This window comes from Cornus florida, unplaced genomic scaffold (genome assembly GCF_030987335.1).
Source record: "Cornus florida cultivar Cherokee Brave unplaced genomic scaffold, ASM3098733v1 CherokeeBrave_3.0.0_Hap2_Chr01, whole genome shotgun sequence".
Classification (NCBI taxonomy): domain Eukaryota; kingdom Viridiplantae; phylum Streptophyta; class Magnoliopsida; order Cornales; family Cornaceae; genus Cornus; species Cornus florida.
In genome coordinates this window covers 92,910,877-92,935,806 of record NW_026775571.1, presented here as the reverse complement: position 1 = coordinate 92,935,806, position 24,930 = coordinate 92,910,877, and the positions used below count along the sequence as shown (strand labels likewise).

At 36.2% G+C, this 24,930-nt stretch overlaps 1 protein-coding gene across 8 annotated transcripts; it reads left to right on the top strand.

The window, feature by feature from the left end:
• The first annotated feature begins 3,452 nt into the window (after positions 1 to 3,452).
• LOC132306715 (putative disease resistance protein At4g19050) lies at positions 3,453 to 24,546 on the top strand. 8 transcript variants are annotated; one of them, XM_059804273.1, is made up of 5 exons: positions 3,458 to 10,287; positions 15,648 to 19,907; positions 22,275 to 22,412; positions 22,571 to 22,671; positions 24,032 to 24,546. In XM_059804273.1, the coding sequence occupies exon 2, from the start codon at positions 15,668 to 15,670 to the stop codon at positions 19,727 to 19,729; it is 4,062 nt and encodes a 1,353-aa protein (XP_059660256.1). In that variant the 5' UTR covers positions 3,458 to 10,287; positions 15,648 to 15,667; the 3' UTR covers positions 19,730 to 19,907; positions 22,275 to 22,412; positions 22,571 to 22,671; positions 24,032 to 24,546. The 8 variants fall into 8 exon arrangements, 6 of the variants coding, with proteins under 6 accessions (XP_059660239.1, XP_059660256.1, XP_059660249.1 ...); XM_059804266.1 differs by having other exon boundaries at positions 22,146 to 22,412; XM_059804241.1 differs by having other exon boundaries at positions 22,138 to 22,412.
• Positions 24,547 to 24,930: the final 384 nt, after the last annotated feature.

Sequence of the window (24,930 nt, the reverse complement as noted above, 5' to 3'; positions counted from 1 at the left end):
TTGGACACGCGTGTCCGAGGCTCGGACACACGGTCCGACACTTCTGTGAGGCAAAATTTATTTTCTCTCACTCCTCTCAGTCTCTCATCTTCTTCAATTATCTCTCTTCATAAACAAGATATCTCTCTCTCTCTCTCTCTCTCACTCTCACTCTCTCTCTCTATATATATATATATATATTTATTTAAGTTACATGAACAAAACTTTGTGAAAGACTAAAAGTATATAGAAAATAAATAAAAAATAAAGTTGATCCAAATTCTAAACGAAGATGTGCAGAAGAGACATAACTATAATGAACTAAATATGTATATGAATAAACATATATACTTTTAGTCTTTCACAAATATATAGAAAACAAAACTTTGTGAAAGACTAAAAGTATATATATTTATTCATATACATATTTAGTTCATTATAGCTATGTCTCTTCTGCACATCTTCGTTTGGAATTTAAATCAACTTTATTTTTTATTTATTTTCTATATGCTTTTAATTTTGTTTATATTTTTCTTATAACAGAGATGAAATTATTGAAATTGATTCTGTTATTTGTTATTGTTGTTTTATTTTTTTGTACAAGATTCTAGTAATTATATTTTGAATATATATATTGTTACTCAAGAATTGACTCTAGAGGGGGGGTGAATAGAGTCAATGGCCAATTTTCGCAAATTATAGAAGTACAATTTCTAATCAATAGTATAACCAATTATGTAATAAACAAGATATGAAAGTAATCAATTTAGCATAACTGTAAAAGAGATAAGGGAAGAGAAATTGCAAACAATAACACGGCAATTTTTGCGAGGTTCGGAAACTCCTACTCCTCGGCTCAAGATCCCTCTTGAGACTTCCCAAATTCCTTAGAGCTTATCCTTAATGGTGGATAGCAAACCTTCAATTAAAGCAAGACCTTGCTTCTCTTTCTTACTAGGAGAACACCCTTCTCCTAGGCTTCATTTTGGGTCACACCAACCATTTACAGTATCCTTGCTAAGAGACCACCTCTCTTAGTTTTACATAGGCCACACCAGCCCTTACAATTTCTTTGCTAAGAGAAACTCTTCCTCCTAGGCTTACAGCAGATTTGTAGATAGAATTTGTAGTACAAGAAATCCTCTCAAGAACTGATACAAATCAAACCTCACAATAGGGTATATATGAAATCAAGTGCAGCTCAAACTCTAAGTATGAAATGTATGAGAGATGATGAGGAAAACTACAGAACAAAAGCTCTGATGAAATACTAGAACAAAAGTTCAGCAAAGGCTCACTAAATGCTCTCTGAAGTTCACTCTGATTCAACTATGGAAGCTTGTATATGAGACAAAGATCGATGTCTGAATAGAGGCTCTATGAGTGAGTATAACCAGAACAAAAGCTCTGTATAATGGTAGAGCCAAAAGCTTTCTTTGATGCACTTGAATGAATGTTCTTGAATGCTCTTTCAAGTAGTATATGAGTGAATGAGAGAGATGAGGAGAAGATATGAGAACAAAAGCTCTCTTTGCAATGTGATATGATGTCTCTTAAAATCGTGTTTTCTTTTCAGACAAACCCTTTGTATATATAAAGAAATTCATAGCTCAATATAGCTGTTAGAAGTGGTTAGAGGAAATAAATGCAGAAAAATTGCCATTGTAATTCAAAACCCTCAAAGGAGCCGGCTCTTTCCAAAAGTGGAGGCGGCTCAATTTCAAATGGAGGCGGCTCCATTAGAAAAGTGGAGCAGGCTCTTTTTCTGAAAAGGAGAATGCTCAATGGAAAAGTGGAGCCTTCTCTAGATTTTTAGAGCCTTCTCTACTTTCGTGGAGCCTTCTCTACTTTTTGGTAGAGCCCTCTCTAGTTTTTCATTGAGCCTTCTCTACTTTTCTGAGCCGTCTCTAAATTTGTAGAGCCTTCTCTAGTCTTTGAGAGAGCTGGCTCTATTTCTTATAGAGGCTGCTCTTGCTTCATGAAGGCTGCTGCTAAATTGGACAGAAAAAAGTGCATGACTTCAAATAGACATAACTCAGTCCATGAAACTCCAAATGAGGTGAAATTTGAGTCTAAATTTATTGTCTTGAAGTCAGCTATCTAAACCCACCGGCCTTGCTCAAAAATTCCAACCATAGAAAAAGTTATGGCTGTTTAAGTGCAACCTAGTCAGAATTTTCGCAGAGCAGAATCAGGTATTTTGTGAAGCTCATATCTCAGTCATTTTTAATCCAATTTAGGTGAAATTTGAGTCTAAAATCAAGGGCTCGAAGTCAGCTTTCCAATGCCACTGGCCTTGTGTAAAAATTACAACTACACAAATAGTTATAGCAGTTTTAGTGCAAGCTGGTCTGAAATTTTCTAAGTTGAAAATAGCTTCTTTTGAGATATCCATCTTTCTAGCACCTAGGACTTTGATGAATGATTCAATTAAGTTCAAGGCCTATTTCTAAGAGTCTTGGGACATATGAAGATGATAAATTTCAAGTGCATTGTGTCCAAGAGTTATTTACCAAATTTTGGCAACAAAGGCTTTAAAGATGAAAAATTAATTCAATGTCTTTTCCTTTTATTTTTAGAGACCAAAATAAATATAATGATTAATGTGCATGGTCCTAGAATTTCTAGCTTAAAAAATGAGTTCTTTCAAAACTTATCAAACTTGAACTAACTCTTTCTTAGCAAAGATTTCATATGACAATATATATAAATGAAGTTCCTAGTCTATTGCTAATGGTCATAGGAGCATATGAATGATATATGATATGCATGGTCCTATAATTTTGAGCTTCAAAAAATATTCAAATATACTTTAACTTTGAATCTTAAGTTCTCACCATCCTATCTACCATTTTCTTCATTCTTTGACCATGATCATTTAGGCTTGATGAAGACTTGCTTTCTTTCTTTGAAATGCTTTGTGTGATCTTTGAAGTCCAAGTTTTTCTTTGATTTCTTGCAACTTTGATGCTTCCTTGAATCCATTGCTTGAATGTTTGGAATGCTTTGGAATGCTTTGGAATGCTTGGAATGGATCTTCTAGCTCATCATTGAGGATTAAATGTTGATCAACTATATATCACTCAATTAAAACATTAGTACTTAAACATCATTAATGGTTTGTAATCATCAAAACATAAGATTGACCTTTAGATAAAATCCTTAAGCCAACATATATATATATATATATATATATATATAGGTGTATCTCCGCCGTGTCCGTGTCCTATTTTTTTGAAATTTGCCGTATCGTCGTATTCGTGTCGTGTCGTATCCGTATTTTGTATATGTGTCCGTACTTCATAGGGATAAAAAAGTCTCCTAAATAGTTAAAAGGTAATTTAATTAATTTTTTTATATAAAAAAAATATTTTTATTTAAAAAAACAAGTAAGTTCCTCTTAATATCTTTTTGCCAAACTTAGCGTGAGTGTACTTTACCTGGATTAAATAAAATGTTGACCATACAAAAACAAGCGGTCGACTTGATTTAAGAAGACACTGAACTGAGCTTTAGTATCCACAGGCGGTGAAACGCACAGCTCTTTGTTTTGCAGGTTCTCTCTCCCCTCTCTCTGTATATGTGGTTATATTATTTACGCTTTCTTCAATGTCAATGTAAAAAGCCCTCTCTGAATTGTCTGATCTTGTACATGATTATGCTGTTCTGTTTAGATGCAAAATTAACACATTAATTGTAACTTTTGCTTGTGTTTGAAACAAATCTCGAAAACCTTGTAAGAAGTTCAAAGCTGATTCTCATCTTTAATTAATTAATTTATTTTTATTCAATTGCCTAGCTCATCCCCTCAAAAAGTTTTTTTGTTATGAACCACAAATTAAAGATCTTTATAATTAAGGAACAGATTTTGAGTCCTTGCGAAGTGTATAATTATTGCCTTTCTAGAATCGGGTAAGAGATCGTACTAGACCACTGAAATCTACTGATGTCAAGACAGTTTGTAAGTGTTGGTGATCATCTAAGTAAAGAAAATGATGAGTTGAAGGTTTTCAACTTACTTCTTTTTTTTGTTCTTCAAATAGAATCCCTCCAACAATGAGATTTAGGGTCAAGTTCTGATGTCTAATCCTTATTGAATAGGTGTATAAAGAGTTCTTGAAATTTATCTGATTCAGAAGGTGGATAATTTTTCTTAATTGCTTTGTAATTGAGTGAGTTTTTTTTTTTTTTTTTTTTGTTAACTTGATATATCCTTAAAAGTGGGTTTAACCTGACCTCCCATGGAAGATGGGGTTGCAGTTTGAATGAGAAATGTAGTATGGAAGAAATAACTTTAGTTAATAGGAAATCATACTTTGCGTGGTTGTGTATAAATTGTTTAACCACCTCTAGGTTTGTTATTTCCACCTCAAGGACTAAGAATTTTTCTTCTTTTTTCCTCAAAAAATTATAGATTTTTTTTCCCTAATTGGAACTGGATTCAGATCACCCTCAGAAAAAGAAAAGGAAAAAAAATGGTAGAAGAGGCGCTCGGGTGGGTGGGGAGTTTGGGGGTTCAAAACACTATCTTAACTCTATTTGAACCATGTAACAAGTTTAGAAGACCTTTTTTGTTTTGGGTACAGGGCTACGGTACATAAACTGCCCTGATATCCACGACTGGGTGACAGTGTAGTTGATTAAATACCAATGTCATGCATAGGTCTTGTAAATGGATTAAATTCTGATGACATGATACTCTTGATCTGGTAAACGTTATATGATACACTAACCAATGTCGAACCAAATTGCATTTGTTAATTTACGAAGTGATCTTGGACTTATGTTGATCTAACCCAATTAAACAATATATTATGTGTAAAGAACTATGTGGTATGACACATTTATATAATATATATACTAGGAGTAACAATTTGATGTGGATTGTTAAATAACTAAGATCTTACCATGGACATGGTGTTTTTTTTTTGTATATTTCTTCAAGTATCTCAGCTTGATAAAACCACAGAATTTTAATTTTTTTTTTTTGTTTTAGTATGTAAAATTCAACTCATTGTCCAAAGTTTATTTATTAAATCTTCTCTGATTAGACTGATTACCAGAATGAAGATCCAATTTTTAAGAAATTCAATTCAGTTATTAGTTTTCTTTTGATAAATAAAAGATTCATCAAAAAAATGCTAAAAGGAAGGTAATATATTTTTTTTGCTAAAACGAGGGTGGCACCCATTTAGACATGAAGTATCCAGTAGCACGCTAACACTAAGCTCCATCCAAATAACTCAAGCCTTTCTAAGAAATTAAAGGAATAATTTCCCTGACATACATACCAAAGGGAGCTCAATGTCATTTAGTTTTTCTTTAAGCTTAGGAAGCAGCAACTCCACCTTGAAGCGGCATCTTAACCTTCAAAAGTTCATGTATTGCGCTTTACTACATACAGGTATCACTTTTTTCTTTCTCTTTAAGATCCCTGCAACTAATCTGGGCATTACTTAGTGAACCTTATAAAGAAAAAAAATCCCAGATTAGTTGCAGGAATCTTATTCAGCTCATAAGGGGGTTGCCAAAGGGGAAAAAAAAAGGAAAAAAAGAAAAGAAAGAAAAAGAAGGTGAAGAAAAAGTGACCAAGAAGTCAGTGGCCTAGCGGTACCAAGCCCCTACTTCTCAAAGGGAGGTCAGGGGTTCAAACCTCAGTGGAGCCATGGGTGTGTGAGTACCAACTAAGAAAAAAAAAAAAAGCTCCAGAGTCTAGCAATACTGTAGTGCAGTAAGAGGTAATTAACTGTCTTTCCTCCACTTGCATACAACACCAATTAGGAAGCAGTTTGTCCCTAGTAGGTTTTCAGCTGTCAAGATTGCTTCCTTGGTTGTTGCTCATTTCAAATATCCACCTTCGAAAGCACCTTATTATGTCAAATAGCTTTCTGAGAAAGCGTGAAGCACCCTCACTGGACAACATCATTTTATAAAACGATCTCGCCTCAAATTACTATTCCTAGATATCCTCCTCAATACATCATGCGAATCTCCAAAACTGAGGGACGTTACAGCAACCCAAAGAACTCACCCACTACTTTCTACTACAAATTCTGTGTGACTCTGCTAGAGGATCTAAATCACTCCACTATTATCAAAATCTCAAATAGTCCCCCTCCTCATCAACTTTTATGCCAGAGTGGTATAAAAGATCCACTTTCAAGGTAACAACTATACAACAAATTTTATTCCAAACCAAAAGTAACTTCAAGAAATTTAAACGTTCTTTCTTGATGCTTTTCTAATCCAACCCAATGCAAACTTCTATTGTCATGTCAGATTTTTTAAACAGTTCCAATTAGAGTGCTTTTCCAATGCCTCAAATTCTGATCACCTACAATCCACCTCAATCAGATTTGTTACTGTCTTAGTTAAAATAATGAGTCAACAAATTACCCTAACACAACCTAATAACCATTTAAACATAAATTTATTGAAGCAAAACAAATTTAAGTGCATCCTTGGATGTAAAAATCACAACATTGCTCCTATCAACTTTTCACCTGGAAGAGTTCTCAATTACCATTTGTGTTTCAGACGCATCCATACAAACTTAAAAATCGTGGCATCAAATTCATGGATAATGTGAAACTTATCAACAAAAACACCACCAAAAAAAAAAAAAAAAAAATCATAGACAACATGCTCACTTGCAATTTCAATGCCCGTTTCAATTATATACTTTGTGGTTTATACTTTGGTTCACGAACAGTTGATATGTTTTTTGAAATACCCATGTTTGAAGAGACAAGGTTATGGCAATGGAATATTTATGTACTACGTTTACTAACAAATACTTGCCAAAGTTGACTGTCTGGTTGTCCAATGTTTCTCCTTTCGACACATGGACATTTCAAAGCAAGTGTATGTATCCATGTTGAAGAAGCTAGTGTACGTACAAGTATTAATCGATTGACGTAGCTAGTGTTGTTAGGGGCTTATTTGTTATTACTTATATAATATTGTGTGTTAATGTGTAATTTTTTTTTTATACTTGTTAGCATAAATAGAATGTGGTGGAAGGATGAAAGTATTCTTTCATTCTTTTTCTCTTTCCCCATTTTTCTCTCTTTCCTCCTCTTTCTTCTCTTCTTCTACTTTACTTATGTTTTGATTATCTCTTAAAGTCATCATGGTATCAGAGCATGGTTCGTAAAACTCTAGAAACCCTAGGGTAAGTTTGTGTAAACTCTAACGGGTTTTGAAGAGATTCCAAGATGGGATTTTGTTGAATCTTTTGATTTAAATTGTGAAACATGTGTTTTTGCCAAACAATGTCATGTTTCTTATCCTATTAGTATTAATGAAAGTACAACTCCTTTGCAGCTTGTTCATTCTAATGTTTACTTGGTTTTCGCTATTTTGTGTTTTGTTGATGACTTTAGTTGTTATACTTGGCTTTATCTTATGAATACCAAAGATGAAGTTTATTCCATTTTTAAAACTTTGCATAATATGATATGTACTCAGTTTGGTTGTCCCTTCAAAATCCTTCGATCTGATAATGGAGAGTTTATTTATGGTGGTCTTGCCTCCTTTTTTGCTAATAACGGGATTGTCCATCAAACCTCCTGTGCCGATACACCACAACAGAATAGTGTAGCTGAAAGAAAACATCGTCATATTACAGAGGTGACCCATTCTCTTCTAGTTAGGATGGGAGTGCCTAAAGGTTATTGGGCTGATGCAACCTTAACAACCACATACCTTATTAATCCCATGCCTTCTACGGTTCTTGGTTATTAATCCCCATTTTCTATCTTACGCCGTCACACTGCCTTGGTTATTGTCCCTTTGAAAGTGATCAGTTGTGATTGTTTTGTTCACATTCATCATCGTAAGGACAAAATTGACCCTAAGGCAATCCGATGTGTCTTTCTTGGATACTCTGCCACTCAGAAAGAGTATTGGTGTTATAACCTTACCACTAGCATCAATTTGTCTCTATGGATGTCATTTTCTTTGAATTTGTTCCTTTCTTTTCCACTGCTCGGGACTCTATAGGGAGAGAATACAATTCATGTAGATAATCCGTCTTCCATTCAGAGGGAATGCCCCTTTCCATTTCCTGTTCCATTCAGGGGGAGCTTCTCACTGAGGTACCTATGTCTACTCCTCCTAACGCTAATTGTCTATACTAGGAGGGCAAAACAAGTCATTGACTTTCCCCAGGACCAAGAAGTCTCCCTCGATCCAGGTAATCCCTCAGTTGACATTGATACTCCTGATTCTTTTCCCAATAACATTCTTGTTGATCTTGATGTCCCTATTGCCTATCGTAAGGGTGTTTGTAGTTACAAAACTTCCCATATCTCAGTTTGTATCCTATGATGCCTTATCTCCAGCATATCATAGTTTGTATCCTATGATGCCTTATCTCCAGCAACTGTATGATGCATATAGTTGCCAAGATGATTCTATACGTGTCCTTTTTTTGGCAGCTAATTTGAATTGGCTTTTACATCTGTAAAGAATGCTTTCCTTCATGGCGACTTGAAGGAAGAGGTGTATATGACTATGCCACTAGGTTTTAAACTTGCCAATGGTCAAAATGTAGTTTGCAAGCTAAATAAAGCCTTGTTTGGGTTAAAACAATTGTCGTGTGCTTGGTTTAAGAGGTTCAACACTGCTGTGAAAATAGTAGGGTATACACAGAGTCGTGCATATCATATTCTCTTCATTAAAAAGCAATAGGGCTGCATCACTACCCTTATTGTATATGTTGACGATATTGTTGTCATTGGAAATGATCTGGAATGAAGTCATTCTTAGGGACAAAGTTCGAGGTTAAAGATCTCGGATCATTGAGATACTTTCTTGGCATCGAGGTGTGTAGATCCAAGAAAGGGGTGTTCATTTCTCATCAAAAGTATGTGTTGGATTTGTTGGCCTATTGATATCCCCATTGAGCGAAACCATAGGCTTAATGATGTGGATGGCGACCCATTAGGTGATAAAGAACCGGGCCTGGCCCGAGAGCTTGAAGTCCATACGGCCCATGCCTATTATTGGAGACGTGGGAAGGGAAGATAGAATTAGGGATTTTTGAGTTTTATTATTATTATTTGATTTTAGGATTTTTATTTATGGTAATAGTTTGATTATGGTTTTTCTTCTATCCCTATATAAGGTTGGTTAAGACATTGTGAAAGAGATCTTTTGATGATTATTATTGATTTTGAATTTTGAGATTATCGTGAATTCTTCTTCTCTTCCGAATTCTCTTCCCTCTATCCTTCTTACCTTTCTCTCTCAATCTCTTTCTGATTCCACTTGAATTCTGATTTTGAATTGCCCCTACCCACTGCTGCATCAATTGGTATCAGAGAAAAATATTCAAGGCTCAGCCATCATCTTTTTTAGCAAAGGAAAAAAAAAGAAAAGAAAAAGTTCAGCAATAATCATTCTTAACCTTACTGATCACACATAGTACACTCACTGTCTGTTCATTGTCTTCTGTCATCCACCCAAAATACCTCTATCCGCTGCGTCCAAAACCCCACCACAATCCATCCATCCGTCTGCCCTAAACCAGCCCCTGTTCATTTAGTTCTTCACCCACTCTAGTGAAAACCATAACAGTTAATCTTTCCGGAGTTTTCTCGTTGCCGCCGTCACCATCATTACATCTCTTGCTGTCAGCCAGCCCGTCGCCGAACAGTTTCACCAGAGTTTCTTTTTGATCATTGCTGCCAATCGCAACTTCAGCCGAGAATTCAGTATTTGATTTTGGGAAGTTGAATTTAATTCAGCGTCATCTTCGCAATTTTTGAAAGTCAGCTTTGGATTATCGCTTTGGAAAGATCAGGCTTGGGAAATCATAATTGAATTGGAAAGGATATATTTTGTTTTCCTTTTATATCAGATTTGACCAAACTCAAATTTAAATTAAAGTGAGATCTAATCAGGCCTAGGAAGCAGTGATCCTGATCCATCCGGCCCAACTCAAGTTGTCCCGGCTTCAAATTACTACTGTATGCGCCTTGCCAGATTAAAATCAGCCCAGCTTCAGAACAGGCCCATCCCAACAGTGATCCAGTATTAAAAAAAAAACCTCAGCCCAAGTTCAATACTCGGTCAGAGCCCAGATATATGATTCAGCTCAGCCTTGTTTGGTTATAGATTGAGAACTATTCAAGTTAATTTCTGAAACCAGTTCAGGTTTGAACCAGTTCTGCAGTTGGCCAGTTTTGGAGAAGAAGAAGAAGAAGAAGAAGAAAGTAAACAGAAACAGAATTTCTATTACAGTTCTTCAGCCACTTTTGGGTAATCTTCAACACTTGGGAGCTACAGAGGACTTCGGAAAAGGTACACATCAGTTTAAATTGTTATTAGTACTTTTATCCAATTGATTAATTAGAAACGCAGAAGGTCCTAATTGAATCCATTTGATTTGATTCTTCCAACAGATTATTTACTTCAATTTTTATTTAATTTTTGTTCCCACTATTATCAAAAAAAAAAAAAAATTTACTATTTTAGATACTCACACTAGTGCATGACTTCTAGCATAATCGATTTCTTTGCATTCAGATTCCTTAGTTGTGCATTGTACTAGTTTATAATTTAGTTTACTTAATTCAATTTGAGTTCTATATCGGCATTATTCTTAACCATTCTTATGCCGATGCCATCCTCTTGAGATTATCATGTTTGGCCGTGACATGTCTTATTCACAATCTGCACTGAAACGACGAAATCATGATGCATTTGTTAATTGGTACCCTAATGAATATGTTAGGGAAGAGAGATTTGTTTCCCCAAGATTTAGGTAGAACATTAGAAATGATCGCTACCATTATTTTAACGAGTTCAAATGCCAATACTGTGACACTTTTGATTATGATGAGTCCATATGCTATTGTTGTGATGCTTTTGATAGTTCAAAATCATATTCCACTATGAAAATTCTAGTTGGCAAACCCTATCGCTTCTTAGAGTGTGGATATCCACCCGAGTATCCACCTGGCCTAGATGATAGTGGATCGTTTCCAGACCTTGGGGGAAATCATATGGAAGATGAGACTTGTAATAATGACATGATGTGCATCCCATATATTCTTATGGGAAAAGATGATTGGACGCGCTCCGACATCTTTCATACATATCTCAGATTTGGAGAGAGAGTTTACAAAGTAATCATAAATGGAGAATGTTCAATGAATGCAGTGTCAAAATCTGGTGTTATTAGAATGAAACTTAAATCTGAACCTCATCCACAAACCATATGAGATGTTCTGGGTTGATGGAACTTTCTTGACTGTCACAGAAAGGTGTTTAGTTCCTATTCAAATGGGAGTTTATTTTGATGACATTTGGTGTGATGTTTTACCCTTGACTGCAGCCCACGTGCTACTTGGTCTCCCTTGGATTTGTGGCTTGAATGTGACTCACCATAGCAAGGAGAATGATTACCGATTCAAATATATTGGAAAAACTCTCATGCTAAGGCCTGTAAAGTGACCAGAAACAGATTCTAAGACACTACAAATTTCTTCTTCTCCGCCTAATGACCACAAACCTGTGTTGGCAGAAGAAGAAAAAGTGACTAATGATGTCCCCATGTCACATATGAGGAGGTGTTGGATTCTCCACCACCTAAATGTGTTAATGAATAAAAAATGGAACAATTGAGGAACCTCCAACTAAATTGCCACACATGAATGTCGAGCAATACACCATTGCCTTAGCCCCAGGATCATATTCATTTGATGTCCTATAAAACCATACACATCCTAGGGAAAATGTTGAACTGAATGGAGCAAATGATGAATTTGCACAAAATAAGGTGACTCAAGATTGTCGCCAAACAAGGATGTCAAGTATAATAGTAATTTCTGGAAGACACTTTGGACATTCTTAGGAACAAATTTGAAGTTTCCTTTTGCATCTTGTCCTTTAAATGATAAAAAAATTGAGGTTGTGAATCAAGGTCTAGGAAAGATGGTTAGTTTTATTATTAGCATGCACCTAGACACTTGGAACTTGTTTTTACCTATCATGGATTATATTTATACAAGTGTGACTAATCAAAGTACTGGTAGTTGTCCTTTGGAGATTATCTACAGTTCTTTGCCATGCCAGTCCATTGAATATTGTCATCCACTTTCAAGTATGTATTCACTTGAGTTTGTTGATTCCTTCATTCAGCTTGTTCATGATTTTTATGCCGATATGCGACAAGAAATTGTCTTAAGTAAAAAGAATTATGAACTCATTGCATATGCTTATCATAGGAATCATGAATTTAATGAAGGAGATTATGCTATAATATGTGCACTACCTCAACCTTATCCTAAAAACTCCTTCCAAATAAAACATGCAAAAATTGTTGGAATTTTCCACGTCATTCAAAAATCTGGACCTAATGCATATTTCTTTGACTGGTCATTGGATCTGAGTACTAATTCAATTTTTGATGTGGAGTATTTGTTATCTGACCGAGGCACCTTTGAGCCTCCTATTTTATTGGCATGTGTTCCTACAGGTGGATTTACATTTTCCTCCACACCGGCATTAGTTCATCTATCTTTTCAGCCGCAATATATGGATTGGACAAAGGATATTGTTGATTATCAGAGTGATGCCCTCATCTTGGAGATATTGAGTATTACCTTTTTCGATGGAGATATACTTATGCATTTACCAGACGGAGTAATGACCCATACTTTTTGGAGATATACTTATGCATTTAGTCTCCGGAGGAGAGTTCTTCTCAACTGGGAGGGAAAGTTGAAGAACCGGCCTGGCCTAAGAGCTTGAGGTCCATACGGCCCATGCCTATTATTGGAGACGTGGGAAGGAAAGATAGAATTAGGGATTTTGACTTTTATTATTATTATTATTATTATTTTATTTTAGGATTTTTATTTATGGTAATAGTTTGATTAGGGTTTTTCTTCGATTCCTATATAAGGTTGGTTAAGACATTGTGAAAAAGAGCTTTTGATGATTATTATTGATATTGAATTTTGAGATTATCGTGATTTCTCCTCCCTCTGAATTCTTCTTCTCTTTTGATTTCTCTTCCCTTTATTCTTCTTACCTTTCTCTCTCAATCTCTTTCTTATTTCACTTGAATTCTGATTTCGAATCGCCCTTATCCACTGCTGCATCATTAGGTGATGTGGGAAGATTTTAGCGATTGGTTCGGAGACTGATTTACCTATCTCTCACGCTCTCGGATATTGCCTAAGCTTTTAGTGTGATTAGTCAGTTTATGCATGCTCCATGTACACATCATCTTGAGGCAACTGATGATGTTCTCTACTACCTCAAGGATTCACCTGGCAAGGGGTTATGTATGGCCGTCATAGTCACTTGCGTGTTGAAGCCTATACGGATGCTAATTGGGCAGGGTTTGTGAACAGATCGACGATCTACTTCAGAATATTACATGTTTGTTTGAGGTAATCTTGTTTCATGGCGAAGCAAGAAGTAGTCTGTAGTAACTTGATCTAGTGGTGAGGCTGAGTTCAGATCCATGGAACATGGAGTTTGGGAGTTGTTATGGTTACGAACTATGTTGGATGAGTTGGGTTATCCTGCTCGCGAGTCAATGAAGTTGTATTGTGAAAAGAAGGATGCTATTAGCATTGCCCACAATCTAGTTCAACATGACATGACAAAGAACATGGAAGTCGATTGACACTTCATCACGGAAAAGCTTCGTCTTGGGCTGATTTGTACTCCATACGTCAACACACATAATTAGGTTGTTGATGTTTTGACTAAGGGTGTGAGCAAGGCTTACTTGCAAAATATGTTAGTCAAGCTGGGCATGATAGATATCTTTGCACTACCGCGCTGGGGGGGGGGGAGGATATAATGTTGGGTGCTTATGTGTAATTTCTGAAATTTGATAGTATAAATAGAATGTGGTGGAAGGATGAAAGTATTTTTTCATTCTTTTTCTCTCTCCTTTTCTCTGCTCCTCTTTCTTCTCTTCTTCTTCATCTTCTTCTACCTTTCTCTTGTTTTGATTATCTTTTAAAGTCAGCAGCTACAACTGTTAACAAATTTAAACAAAAAAGATAGCAAATCTTTCCTGTAACTATTTCTCTCCATGTCCATTCTAGAATGCATTATGTTGCATGCACTTGGCCACTCCACATAGTCTGGGGCTAGCGGAAGCACGTGGACATGAAGATCCAATCACAAACTATAGGAAATCACACACAAATATAGGATTCAACATGGTTGATACACCTCGTCCTACGTCGACGGATGAGTAGAGATTTTACTCTAAGCATGTAGAGATATTATAACGATAGAGAAAACCTAACATCAGACCATGTACACAATCCTTCTCCAGGGTATGGTGCTTGATACTTGAGCGTTTCACGTGTACCACTCTACGAGACTACCTGCTCGCCATCAATGTTCTCTCCACTCTATCAACCCATAAACAACATCTCTTTGGGCTGTGAGAAATAGAGGAGCCATGACCTTCACAAACCATCTTTTGCACTAGTTAAATCTCTTACATCTCTCACCTTCCCATGAGTTTCAATCCATAACCTATGAATCTATTTATAGAATCCTACGCTTTAAAATAGAAACCTAACTATTTGAGACACAATTCCTAACAATCTCCACCTTGGCTCAAATTTCATCAAGCTAATCATCTGACGGTACTAATTAGAACAATTCGTTGTAGCTTCAATCTTGCACACAAACCAGATCATTGTTTAGGCTAGGGCCTTCCACCTAGGGACTCAGTTCCGTCTTCCTTTTCGGATTGCATGCCAAGTTGTCATAATCCTCTTGCAGAAATCTGATCATCCATGCTCTAAGCTGCTTGCAGTCAAACCTCCACCTTAATTAGTCGAGCTCCATGCCATATAACCCATCACAGTTTTTTTGACTATTGCGACAGTCAAACGACAAACTCCACCTACAACAAAACCTCGAAGCAGTATGTGTTGAGACTTCTTACTAGTTTATTATTTGTTCTTGGATATCCATGTGTTGAGCCGAACTCCTTAAGACAAACCTTCGCTCCGATATCACTTATTGGGTCAGCGGAAGTGCCCACACACGGATATCCAAGTACAAATAATAAACTAGTAAGAAGGTTTTCTGCGTTCCCAATGTATGTCCTGTCTAGGTGGGATGGTGGGAGGGAGTATTAGGGACAGACTTAAGCTTTGTTATTATGTTTGCAAAAAGTGGCTGTTCAGGGATTTGAACTGCTTACTTGTGAGTTCAAGTTTTAACAATTGCATCACGCAATGAGGGGATTTTTTGTAATTATTTATTAAGACTTGTTATCTATATTCATGTAAACAAATGTTTTTTTCACATTGGTTTGGAGTTTGGACCCAACGAGCAAACAAATTCCTAGAAAACTTAGAATTGTTGTGTATCTGGTGACCTGTATGCATGTAGTTCAGTTTTTCTAGCACTGTGTTGACCTTTTGAGTTTGAAAAGTTTGATACGCCTTTTATCTTGTTGACTTTTGCATTCATTGAGAAAAGGGACTAGAAATGGTGAGTGCATGAGTTTATAATGCATTCAAAGTCGAGAGAACGTGCAACAATTGGTTTTGGCATGGTTTTATTCTGTTTATCTGATGATTTATTGCTTAGACAAGAACTCTAACACAAATTTCTTGTATTCATTTTGTTAGAATTCTACTATTAATTCCTTTATTAAAATTATGCAGTGGAATTTCTTGCATCAGCAATGGCCCAGAATACATTGGCACAGCGGAAAGAGGAGATAATTGAACTGTTAAGGGATACAAAAGTCAAAACAATTGTTCTCGTTGGGGAATCTGGAATTGGTAAAACATGGACTGCCAGAGAAATAACCAGGCGCGCAATTAAGGATGACTTGTTCGAGTTCATCCTTTGGGTGTTTCTGAACAGAGAATATGACAGCAGTGCTCTCCATGACAGCATTGCTCGTCAGTTGTGTCTACTTCCCACCGCTGAGGAGGGGGAAAGTGAGGATGACAAAGAGGAGGCAGAGAAGGAGGAGAATGGGAAAGCCTTGCAGCAACAGATATATGCAACACTTGAAGGAAAGAGATTTCTTATAATTTTGGATGATGAAGGAAATAAAATGGATGAAAAACGGATTATGTCCGAACTGGAAACCCTGCGGAATATTAGCCAGCAAAGCTCATGTAAGGTTTTAATCACTAGCGTGAGCAACCACATTAATACAGAAACGAAGAAAGTGTATGAGGTGAAGCCTTTATCCATGGAAGAGTCATTTTCCTTATTGCAAGAAAGAGCGGGGACATCAGTTGAAGTTCCTGGTATTAAATCGTTAGCTGAAACTTTAATAGAAAAGGCTAGAAGGTTACCTGCTGCAGTTCTTGTGCTGGCAAAAGCTTTAAGACAACATGACTCGGGGGTGCGGTTGCTAGAAAGTGCTTTGGAGGAAGCGTCTGATAATGAAAGATATAACATAACACAGTTACTATGCACTGGGTATGGCATGCTGCCACTCAGTGTTCTAATCGATTGCTGTTGGCATGGCAGCCCCTTCTTCCGCAAAGGTGGAAGCATTCATTACAATGAGTTGATAGCTTACTGGATGGTTGAAGGATATCTTGGTCACATCGATTGTATTGAGAAGGCTTATGAGAAGGGCCATCATACTTTGATGGAGCTTATAGATTATGGGATACTGAAAAAGGTGGAGGCTGATTACATTATCATGGAAGGAGCAATGATGAATTTGGATGACTACCATTGTTGTGGATTTGGTGGGGTATCCAGTCTTGGATTGGCTAATGTGTTTGTGAATAGCAAGTGGGAAGGCCTTGGGAAAATCACATGGGCTGATGGTATGATAAAAACACTTTGTGCTGGTAAACAAGGGCATAAACCCTTGACATTGCTGCTCGATGGAACCCGTCTTGGCAGGGAAGTCCCAGACAATTTCTTTGATTCCAAGCAGGATCTCCGAGTTCTTGCTCTTTTTAACCCAACTCTGAAGTCACTACCAAGTCCCTTGGATAAAATGGTTGATCTTCGTGTGCTTGTGCTCAGAGGCTGTGAATTTTTGGAGAAAATTGACCACACCCAAAAACTTAAAAATTTAACTGTTCTTGAGATATCTGGTGCTACCTCCTTGAAAACAATCCCAAATGATTTTCCTGATGATCTTTTTCAGCATATGCCCCACCTTCAGAGCCTCAATATGTCTGCAGTCCAGATTGACAAGTTACCTTCATCTATTTATGAACTTAGTGAACTATGCTGGCTCATCCTTAAAGGGTGTTCTCGCTTAGCAACACTGGAAAGTTTGAGAAAACTTAATAAACTTGTGGTGCTTGATCTTTCTGGTGCTACCTCCTTGAAAACTTTCAAAGACAAAACCTTTGGTCAAAACAAGGAACTTAAAATGCTTGATCTTTCCCAGACCCAGATTAAAAGCTTACCAAAACTTCTGAATCTTGGAGATCTCACTCATCTCTCACTAAGTGGCTGCAAAGTCTTAGATAGACTACCCAGTCTTCAGTCACTGAGCAGTCTACAAAAGCTTGATCTTTCAGGTGCTGAAAAGTTCAATGAATTCCATGAGCATTCATTAAAAAATAGTGCTGATCTTAAAATCCTTGATTTATCAGAAACTGCTGTTAAATGTCTCCCTTCCAACATTAGCAATCTTCATCGTCTCTTTTTAAGACGATGCTCTCAGCTAAAAAGCCTATCTGGCACTGAAGGACTAAATAAAGACCTCGAGATACTTGATCTCGCAGGTACTCATAGTCTGGTCGAAATTGCAGCCAAATTCTTTGAATATCTGAGGTCCCTTCGAATCCTTAACCTCTCAGAAACCAATATAAAAGCATTACCATCCATCGTCAATCTTTGTAACCTTCGTCAGCTTGATCTTTCAGGATGTAGTGCTTTGACAACAATAGAAGATAAATCTTTTGAGCATATGTCTCGCCTTCAGAAACTTGACCTTTCTGGAACAAAGATTGAATACCTGCCATCCCTTTCAAATTGTAGCAACCTTCGTCACCTCTTACTCAAAAAATGCACTAATGTGAAGGTACTTCCACAGATTGAATCTCTTTCAAAACTTGAGGAGCTAAACTTATGTGGTATCAACTCTTTGAAAGAAGCTAGGGCTAATTTCTTTGAGAAAATGGGCAATCTTCAGATTCTTGACCTCTCGGAAACCCAGCTTGAACAGTTACCATCCATGGAGAACCTCAAAAACCTTCGTCAACTTTCTCTGAGAGGTTGCCCACACTTAAAAATGGTGCTAGAATTGGAAGCGCTTACAAAGCTTGAGATTCTGGATCTTTCTGGAACGGCAGTTGATTCTCTACCAGCATTTAATGATTTTAGCAACCTCCGGTCTCTGATGCTTACGGATTGCTTTTGCTTAAAAGATTTTCTGCATCTGAAGGTTCTTGATCTGTTGGGAGCCACTGAAGTAGAACTTCCCTATGGGATCTCAAAATTGACTTGTCTTGATCACCTTGATCTGCCAAACATGGACAATATTCAAAAAGCTGAAAGTGAAAATGTTAAGGCCCCACTAAAAGATCCAAATCGGTATCAGTGGAGCCTCTCCGGTTTGCCAGTTGAAACATTCGCGAACAATGTCAGATCTCTCATATCTGTGAGTAGTACTCAATTTCGTCAAGTTTTGGAGAAAAATCCCTCCTTGTGGGAAACAAGCTTCAAGCAATTTCATTTCTGTGTTCATCCAGTTGATGGGCAAAATAAAAATGGGGACAGATTCTTTTGCCGAAATGAACTTATCTTCAGGGATATCCACTTACAAAGTAGGCAACTTGTTCATTGGAAAGAAGGAAGATCATTGGAGATTTGCGGATTTGATCATTTTCCCAAGGGTATTGAGGATGTTCTCAGTCATACTGACTGTTTACTTTTAATAGATAATATGGCTGAAAGATGGTTATCTGATTTAGGAGCCTCCAACCTCAAGGTAATGAAAGGATGTTGGATTGAGAGATGCAGACAAATGGAGAGTGTTTTTCATGCAGAAGAAACCGAAGATATTGCTAAAGTGGGGGAAAATTTGGAAATTCTAGGTGTTTCAAATGCTGTTAGTTTAAAGAGCATATGCAGTGGAAGCCTGCAATGCGAGCTCTTTCAAAACCTGAAGTGTCTGTATCTAGATTGCTGTCCAGAGCTTTCAAATGTTTTCTCTTCATCCCAGCCGCCAGTGAACCTCAAAGTTCTTCATATTAAATTTTGTGATAAATTGGAAACCGTGGTTGACCAAATGTCACCAGATCACCCTGGATTGCTAAAATTAGACATACTGCATCTGTTGGAGCTACCACAATTGAAGAGCATTGGGTGCAAGTTGCCATCTCTACAAACTCTAAAGGTCCGGCAGTGTCCAAAATTGCAGAAGTTGGAAGAATATATCAATTTGGCTGAAAGTTTACAGATTTTATTGATTTCCAATGTTACTGATTTGAGGAGCATATACACTGGCATAAGGCAACCCGAGTGCTACAAAAACCTTAAAACTTTGATTCTTGAGAGTTGCTCTATGCTTGTAAATGTTTTCTCTTCGCCCCAGCCACCAATGAACCTTGAGACTCTCCAAATCAAATCTTGTGATAAATTGGAGACTCTGTTTGAACACAGCTCATCAGTGGACTATACAGTGCCAGCGCTGCACACTTTGCATCTGCAAAAACTGCTGAAATTGAAGAAGATTGGGGGTAAATTTCCATCTCTACAGAATCCAATTGTCAATGGATGCCCAAATTGCATCGACCTCCCAGTGGCGTGAATGACAAGGTTTCTGTTACTTATCAAAGATAATGACATGGGACGAAGAAAAAAGGTGATCAGAGAAACAGAAACTGACTGGAAACAAACTTAACCCATGTCTCATGCTAGATGCTCAAGGCAAATTCCCTTGAGATGCTGAACAATTCTCACCTTTAGCATTCCGCATCAGATTTCAGGTTTTTGTTATAAGTTTTTTTTTTTAATTCCCTTCTTTTTATACGCACAGCATCCTTGTTTCATCTTTTCCACTGTACTCCCATCTACATCCAGCTAAAATAATTATTTCATTTTGCCTGCTTTTTACTCTATCATGACCTTCTTGATGTTTCAGTTCACAAGTCATCTATCACACAATGAGAGCCAATCTTTTTTTGTTCATTACTTGAGTTATGCTAAAAGTGTTATATCTTTTATTTGTGATATTGAAGGTCAGGGTAAAACAGAAATTACTGATTTCAGGTTGCAGTAATTGGTGTTGTGCCATTAGGCTGTTTGTGTTTTGTGAATATTTTTGTTGTCTGGATTTATTGATATGTAGTACTCACCTGACAGGATTGGCAATGAGTGTACATAAATGCGTAAAAATAATTCTAATGGTGCTCATGCACTTCTTGGTAGTTAAATATTGGGGGAAAGAATCAGGGGAACTAATTATACGAACTCAATATTTATTGATTCAATCCTTCTCAAGTTGTAAGGCTTGGGGTAGAGGTTTTTCATCACTACCTACTGTCACACCTCAATATTTATCAGAATGAGTTTTAAGTGAAAGAAATTATGAGTGAAGCTAAAGCAATGAGGATTGTAAAGTTTACACAATAGCCTTGTAGATTAGTTTGGGAGTTTCCACATGACACTACAGGTGTCTTGGGTCAACTTCAACAAATGGTTTTTGAAGATTAATGTACTAATAGAACGATTTTGTAATAAAAGTGACTAGGTATTTGAAAATGCCTTTTTGAACTAGTGACTTCAGAACCATTGATCATGGTCATAATTTTAGAGGCTCTATTTAATACGCACAAGACATTCATAAATATTGTTACTACATTTCCTTGTATCATTCCCATAGGGCCATATCTTTACCAAATTAAATTATCAGAAGAGTGCATAGTTTTTTATGTTGTGTACTAAAAATGGAACAAGTTTTAAAAAATGGAACAAGTTTTAAAAAATGAAAAAATGTTTTGAAAACCACAAAAAGAATTTTTTTAAAAAACAAAGAAAATATGTCTTGGAAAATCGAAATTGTAAAATGTTGTTTCAAGAAAAGAGAGAACCACAAAAATATGTTTTTGAAAATATGAGAAAAAACACTAGTAATGCAATTGATTTCCTCCGGAGGGTTTCTCTGCGATATATGTGAAGAGTTACTTTATTTATTAGTCATCTCATGAATTTCTACTTAAAAATAAGAAATTAACATGTAAAATCAAAACAAAGGGAGACTCAAAATAAGATTTTTAGGAAAAAAAAATATGTTTGGGAATTGATTTGTAAAGTAGAAAAGCCAAGAAAATATGTTTTTAGCCTTCTTGGAGGTAGTAGGTTTGTAGGTCATTTTTGGGTAGATTTGGATAATTTTGTTACCCCCTAAAGGACACTGGCATTTTTGTCATGTTAAAAGTAATAAAATTACTCCAACTTGTATTAGATTTTCATTTATGCATGCATGGAAGCAAAATAACACCTAGGAAATGGTATATCACAAGTAAGAATAAGTGCTGGTTCTATTTTCGAAAACTTTGTGTTGGGACAGCGGAAGCGCACGAATAAGAAAGATTCAAAGAAAGCCAATAAAGCAAGCACACACAAACACAAGATATACATGGTTTAGCCAAAACGGGCCTACGTCCATGGATGAGAAGAGATTCCACTATGATTCGTAGAGATATTACAACAATAGAGTACCAACACCACGTACATGTTATTTTACCATGTACCACTCCACGAGCTTATCTCCTTGCTAACAGTGCCACTGGTGTTTTTCCTACTCTATTAACCCATAAACTACCTCTACCCATCAACTATCTCACGAGATTACTTCTCTCATTCTCATACGTCTCAACCCAAACCCTATGTATCTATTAATATAGTTCCAAACCCAATTCCTTGTTGAACAAGGATTACAATTTCTTAGAGTCCAAAACTTGCCAAACAAGAAATTGCCAAACAGAATACAATTCAAAAATTGAAACATAATTAGAATAGGAATTTGTGACACTTTGGTTGTAAACCTTGTGCTTGCTAAGGATGTTTCCTCCCTTTCATATCCCTTCATATTTTCCAAATTCGTTTGCCCTTTCCCTTTTACCTATTTTTGTGTCAAAACCATTTTGATCATGAATGTTACACATTAATTGGTATAGAGATTCATCTTAGTTGACTGATAAACTGCTTCTTTAGAAATGAAGGTTATAAATATATCATGAGAGCAGGATGACCACGAAGGAAAGAATTTTAGGCTTCTACATGAACTATAAGATCAACAGGCCTTAAGTTGACCTAGATTTGCTGAAGTTTCAATCCTTGGCAACTATCAGGCTTGTTTTCCTACGGCATCACACAGTCAAGGAGCTGTTGGAGTGGAAACTGAGAAAGCTTTTTATTTTAACATGTTGATGTATGAGGAGGTAGAAGCACTAATGATTGATGCTGCAGCTTCAGGCCTTTGCACTTTGGTTAGTAAAGTGTTGAACTCTTTTCATTGGTTTTGTTGTAAACAAATGGTATGGTACGTTTGGATTTAAGGATGTGGGTTAGATGGATTTGAAATCTGGGGCCCAAATCCATGGAACTGGTTTGGATATTTATTTTGGCCCATGGTTTTTAAATCCAGGCAAATCTGCTAACAAATTGGAGGACCAAAATCGTGGACGCGTCTCGACTTTCGATTTTGGCCTCATTCCCGAACTTTCAGCACCAACATAGCACTTTGAGGTACAACTAGCTCACTCACTCTCTCTCTCTCTCTGTGTGTGTGTATATATATATATATATATATATATATATATATATATCACATTCCTCTAATCTTTGTGCTTTTGAGTTTATTCGAAACCCAACCCTAATTTCTGGAATATATATATATGTATATATGTAGGTGAACTAGTCTACATGTTAGAGGTGCATTTTCATTGAATTTAACAATTATATCATCATTTTGTATGTATATACATAGAGATACATATATGCGATATCAAAATGGCCATCTATATATATTTTTTTGATAAGTCAAAATGGCCATCTATATTAATGAATTGAACGTTCAAGAGGTAGCTTCACGGCTTATTTCTCTCTTTGGTCCCTCAGAATGAAAATTCAATATCGAAAAGTTCAATTTATTCTCTTTAATATTTTTTCATGCCTCCCATTGATCATGCTAATTTTTGTTTGATCATGTTAATTGTCTAACAGTTTCTAGTTGGATATTTAATTTTCTTATTTTCTCATTCAGTTCTTTCATTGATGCAAATGTAATGTTTGTTACTAATTTATTTTCTTTACCTCTTGAAAAATTAAATTAAAAAGAAAAGAAAAGAAAAGAAAAGCTTTCGGGACAGGAAATACTAAAGTTAATGAATAGGAAAAAGTTGTACCAAATTCATCTACATGTATATTAAATACCATTATGGTTCTCATCCTTCTGCTTTTGAGACGTAATGTTATTACTACGGAGGAATTGTTTAAGTTGTTCCTGAATTCTTTTTTCCCTGGAAAGTGTTCCTGAATTCTAGTTGATTAAGTTGGCATGAAAATTTATTCCTGAATTCTAGTTGATTAAGTTGGCATGAAATCTATCCGCGGTGCAGCAGAATCTCTTGTGTGTTGAAACCTCATGTGAAAATAAAGGTCCTATGTGCTTTATGGATGTTTCTATCTACTCTTGTGATAGCATATTACTTACTACAGTAATTAATAGCTTTGGTGAACGATACCAAATGGTGCAAGTGAACGGGACGTCTAGCTCTGATTTTATCTCGAGCTAATTTAGAATTAAGTTTACCAGATGGAGGAAAAGAGGCATAGTACGGGCTATGGAAGTGAGAAACATAAAAAAGAACAAATCTCAATCTGTAGGGTTGTTTTAACAGTGAAATTTGTGGCACTGTAGCTACCATATATATTTGATGTGATGTCTTGTTTATTTATTTTGGTTATACTCGAGCAGCTTTCATCTAGCAAATTCTGTTGTTTATGAACTAGGTTTATGAAATCAAATATAGATGTTCTTATTTTGATGCATGTGGCATGCAAAACAAAGTGTGAGAAATTTTGGTGACATTGTTATCTTTTGTAGGAAGGATAGAGCCACTAGCCATGGTGCAGTGACATTTGAAGCAGCAGACAATTGAAGAAGAAAAATAAGGCAAATTATATTCTTTTGGCACTGCCATTAGGGTAAACCTTCACCTGAAGCCAATGTTGCGAACTCATTGAAGGAGTATTTAGTAAGTAAAAGCAAGAATGGCAATGACCTACCAGATTGGAGATGCATGAGGTGGTCACTGAAGTGCCTGGACTAACTAGAGAATGAGCGGCAATTTGGAGGAGTTTTTCAGTTTGTTGAAATCTTTTTTTGTTGAAGAAAACTTGGTGCGGATACAATTTTTTATTACATGGTTAGAAGATATTGTTATTTCTATTTTTTGTCATGATTCAATATGCTCAAATCAAACACTTGTTACCACTGCTATGATGTTGTTTTGTTTATGTCATGGGGCTTGTGATGTAATATCTTGTGATTTTTGGAGAAGAGAATACTAGATACATGGTGGTATACAGCATTGTGCTTTTCTCTAGTCTTGTTATTGAGAGCTTCTTGTTTTTTTTTTTTTTTGTTTTTTTTTAAAAAAAATCTAGTGAATTATAGTATTTTGTGAATATAGAGAGATTGATTTTACTAATCGATGAAACGTGGCATTAACTTTATGGTAAAATGCATAAAGCAGAGAAAAATCGCATGGCACTCTGATGATTCTGTTTCATTTCAGATCAACCGACAAATTTTGAAATCCATGGATTTCAAATTCATTATTGAATCCAAATCCGTGTTCCATAGGCAACCTAACAGCTTTCAGATACGAACATTGATAGCACTGTCTTTTGGAGTTATTGGTACATTCATTTGTTTTCTTTTTTAAACAATTAGCAATGGATGGAAACGAATTCTAAGACTTTTGAGAACACAGTACTTGA